This window comes from Octopus bimaculoides, chromosome 2 (assembly GCF_001194135.2).
Source record: "Octopus bimaculoides isolate UCB-OBI-ISO-001 chromosome 2, ASM119413v2, whole genome shotgun sequence".
Classification (NCBI taxonomy): Eukaryota; Metazoa; Mollusca; class Cephalopoda; order Octopoda; family Octopodidae; genus Octopus; species Octopus bimaculoides.
The window spans coordinates 111,914,650-111,918,500 of NC_068982.1; the positions used below are offsets into that span (position 1 = coordinate 111,914,650).

Below are 3,851 nucleotides of genomic sequence, written 5' to 3' on the forward strand. Positions count from 1 at the left end.
ACACACACACACACACACACACACACACACACACATACACACACACACACACACACACTCATACACACTGACACATAAGCACACAGAAACACAAACATACACACATATTTACAAAAGTACCATAAATTTGGAAAGAGTCCAACGTCCAGCACAGCAATGAAGTCAACGGCAACAAGCAACAGTATATATATATATATATTTAAGCAAGTTCGTACAACCAGTAATAATTGTCAAAATTCTGCTACAGTAGTTAAGGAAGAGTAACAATAGCCGATGCAGTGTTCATTGTGTAGTGTTTGTTATTGTGTATCACATATGTCATTAGTAGTGAAAATATATACAAACACATGGTTATGTAAAGAAATTTCAATAACAGTCGATTGTTTCCTTTTTGTTTCCTTATATTCTTTATATTCTTCTCTCCTGTTGTCTGTTTTAATAATATATATAGACTGAGTTTCTTTTGAAAATCTTCTGGGTGTATAAATAAAAGTAATAAATAAAGTGTGTGTCATATATATGTATGTATGCATACATAGACAAATACACATGCAAGAATATAAATAAAAGAAGAAAAGAGATACGTTATTATAAACAGATATTTAAAACTATGTTCATGTTATATGTGAGTGTGTGTGTTTATGTACACACGTATACACGTACCATGTGTATATCCCTTCCTATATACTGGTGAGCCAATATTAAGAAGAATTATGTCTTTACAAATGTAGGAAAATGTATAATATCAGAGTGGAGTTGTTTTTGTTGTTGTTTTGCCCCAGGCTGGTCTTGATTACGTTGACCTATGATCATGAGGTGTTTGAGAGGGATAAGTGCATGTGTGTGTGTGTGTATGTGTATATGTGGTAGATATCTATACGTGTGTGTAAGTATGTCTTTATGTGTCTACAAGCATATTCCTATAGTGATGTTTATACAAGTAAAATGTTTATGTGAAAGCTATAATTTTTTATATATCTGAGTGCAATTTAAACATATGTCTTACTTCATCGTTACTTACAATCCTCCTCGCCCTTTTCCTGCAGGCCTGCGACGATAAAGGTAACCATTTTTCCCTCCAGTTCTCTTCGCATTCACGTTTGCATGTTCTATACTTCTGGCCAGCGTATGTTCCAGAAAATGTGTAGCCATTTCACTGGTCAGTGGATGGCTATTTGGTTATTTTTGCCGTAGTATTCACCCTGGCATCGCGGCCATGGTCTGCCACTCCACTGCATGGATCGCAGTCATGACTCTGCATCGCTTTTGGCTTATTCTGATCGTCACCCCAACTAACTTGCTGTCTTCATAACTGCCTTGTCTGAATCCCTCCCCTACAGCTCTCACAACCACGTGTTTTCCTTTGTAATTTGTATATTCATGTATATTTAGACACATATTTATATATCTGCATTTCATATCTCCCCTTCTTTCGCTCTGTATTCTTGTACGTATGTGGAGAAATTGAAAGAGAGAGAAAATGAGGGAGGCACAGAGAGTAAGTTAGAAAGTTAAAATCTTTGTGAGTGAGAGAATGAGTGCGAGAGATAAATTTATGGAGAGATGAAGAGAGTGTTAAAATATGAGAGAGTGGGGGCAGAGAGAGAGAGAGAGAGAGTTACTCTAATACATGTTGTAAATATATCTGCGCATTCGGGTTACTGTATGTAAGCGGATAACTTTTTATAAATGAATGTGTGATAGTGTGTATGTATTTGAAACGATCAAGAAAGCAATAACAATAGTTTAATGGGAGAAGAAAAGGAGAGGACGGGAGAGTAAGATGGAGGGGTAGATGGAAGAGAAGAAGAAGAAGAAGACGAAGAAGAAGAAGAGGAAGGAGAGAAAGAAGAGAAAGGAAACAGGGAAAAAAGCCTGGAGATGGAAGTAGGTGCGACGTGGTTGGAAGAGTACGAAGGTAAATGTGAGAAAAATTATCCTCACACGAAAAATGAATTGAGATAGGGTGAAATATAAATATTGATAGACAGACAAATAGACAGACAGACCGACAGACAGATAGATAGATAGATAGATAGATAGATAGATAGATAGATAGATAGATAGATAGATAGATGGTTAGGTAGGTTGCAAGGTAGATACATGGGTAGATAGGCAGATAGATAGGTAAAGAGGCTTGAACAGAAATGGGGCAGATAGAAAGCAAATAGTAAAGCTTAAACAACGGTATAGGCAGCTCATTCTTTTTGAGTAAAGTTCTCGTCCCAGTACACTGAAGTATTCCCCCCCTCTCTCTCTCCCTCTCTCTTATCTTGTCTCACTACTTCTCCCGTTTTTTCGTTATGGTTTCTCTTCCGCCCAGATAGATACTCCTCTATCGTTGGTGCCGACGTGTTTTATTAATCAATTTACCAACATATCTGCTGAGCTGTGTACTCTTCCCTATATGAGAGTTCGTTCTTTCATTCGATCTCATGGCGGCGTCAGTAATGTGCATGCATACATAATATGTACACACATACATGCATGTATACATACATACATACATACATACATACATGCGTACATACGTACTTCCTTTTCTTCTTTTTCTTTTTCTTCTTCTCTTTCCTTCTCTCTCTCTCTCTCTCTCTCTCGCTCTCTCACTTTCTCACTTAATCGTTTCTCTCCTTTCTGGCCACCCAACCACAACCTTTCGTAATCTATACAGTCTTATCGATCTCATACTTCCTCACTAAATCCTGATATCAATTTAGCTCTTTACTTCTGCAATAGATCCTTACGTTGTTCTATCCTCCTACTCCTCCTCTCCTCCAATTCCCTTCCTCTTCTTCCTCACCCTTCTCTCTCTCCCTCCCTTCTCTTCCACCTTTTCTACCTCACCATTTTCCCTATCGGCACCAGACCTGTCTTTCTACTTGTCTTTATACCCTGCCTCCCCACGTTTCCTTTTTCTTTTTTAATTCTGCTTTTGCAAATTCTTCACACACACACACACACAAAATATGCATGTATATGGATATATATAGATGTTTATGTATGTATATATATATATATATATATATATATATATATATATATATATATATTACATATATATATTTATGCATGTATATATTATATATATATATATATACATATATATATTATAAACCTGTGTGAGTTTATGTATGTGCGAATATTCGCGTGTGTGTGTGTTTGGATTTGTATGTACTACTTATATTCCAGTTTATTTAATTGATATGTTGATTCTAATGATTTGCATACACATCCGCATACACGTATACATACATACATACAAACACAAATACATTTATGTATAAATGTGTATATGTATCAGCATGCATGTGTCGTGTCTGCTGTATGTGTGTGTGTGTGTGTGTGTGTGTGTGTGTGTGTGTGTGTGTGTATCTATAAACGGCAATATCTCTAATTTTGCATTCACTACCAGAGTTGATTTAAGACAAAAAAAAAAAAATAAAAAAGGGAAAATATATAAATTGGTGAGATACATTTGTTTCATGATAGGTTATAAGTTCAACTGTGGTTTCCAGTTGAATATCTATTTATAGCATCACTGAAAACATAGTATCATCATGTATTGATGTTATCAAGGCTTGATATCATAGTAATGGTATAGAAACTCATGAGAATGATTTCGTATATTGGCACATTACCGCGAATTTATAATGGAGCGCTAAAGTTATTGTTGTTGTTGTTGTTTAGCCTCATTCCAGTCAGCTCTCATCGATCCCGTCCCGTGACCATTCCGTCGGTTTAGTCATTGTTTATCTCAGCCTGCACTATCTATTTTATTTTTCTTGATATATCTCCTTTCCTCTATCTTTCTCTCCTTTTCTCTTCCTCCTTATATATATATATATATATAT

General features: G+C 35.9%; 1 protein-coding gene across 5 annotated transcripts in view; it reads right to left on the reverse strand.

The window, feature by feature from the left end:
* LOC106867486 (innexin unc-9) overlaps positions 1-3,851 on the reverse strand; it is a 371,622-nt gene that overhangs the window by 130,582 nt on the left and 237,189 nt on the right. The window contains exon 1 of one of the 5 annotated variants that reach the window (XM_052978614.1): positions 1,022-1,925. The exons of the other annotated variants lie outside the window; for them this stretch is intronic. Within the exon in view, the coding sequence (XP_052834574.1) occupies positions 1,022-1,152 (131 nt within the window). The 5' untranslated portion in view covers positions 1,153-1,925. Of the gene's footprint in view, positions 1-1,021; positions 1,926-3,851 lie in introns of those variants that run through there. 5 annotated transcript variants of the gene reach the window in all.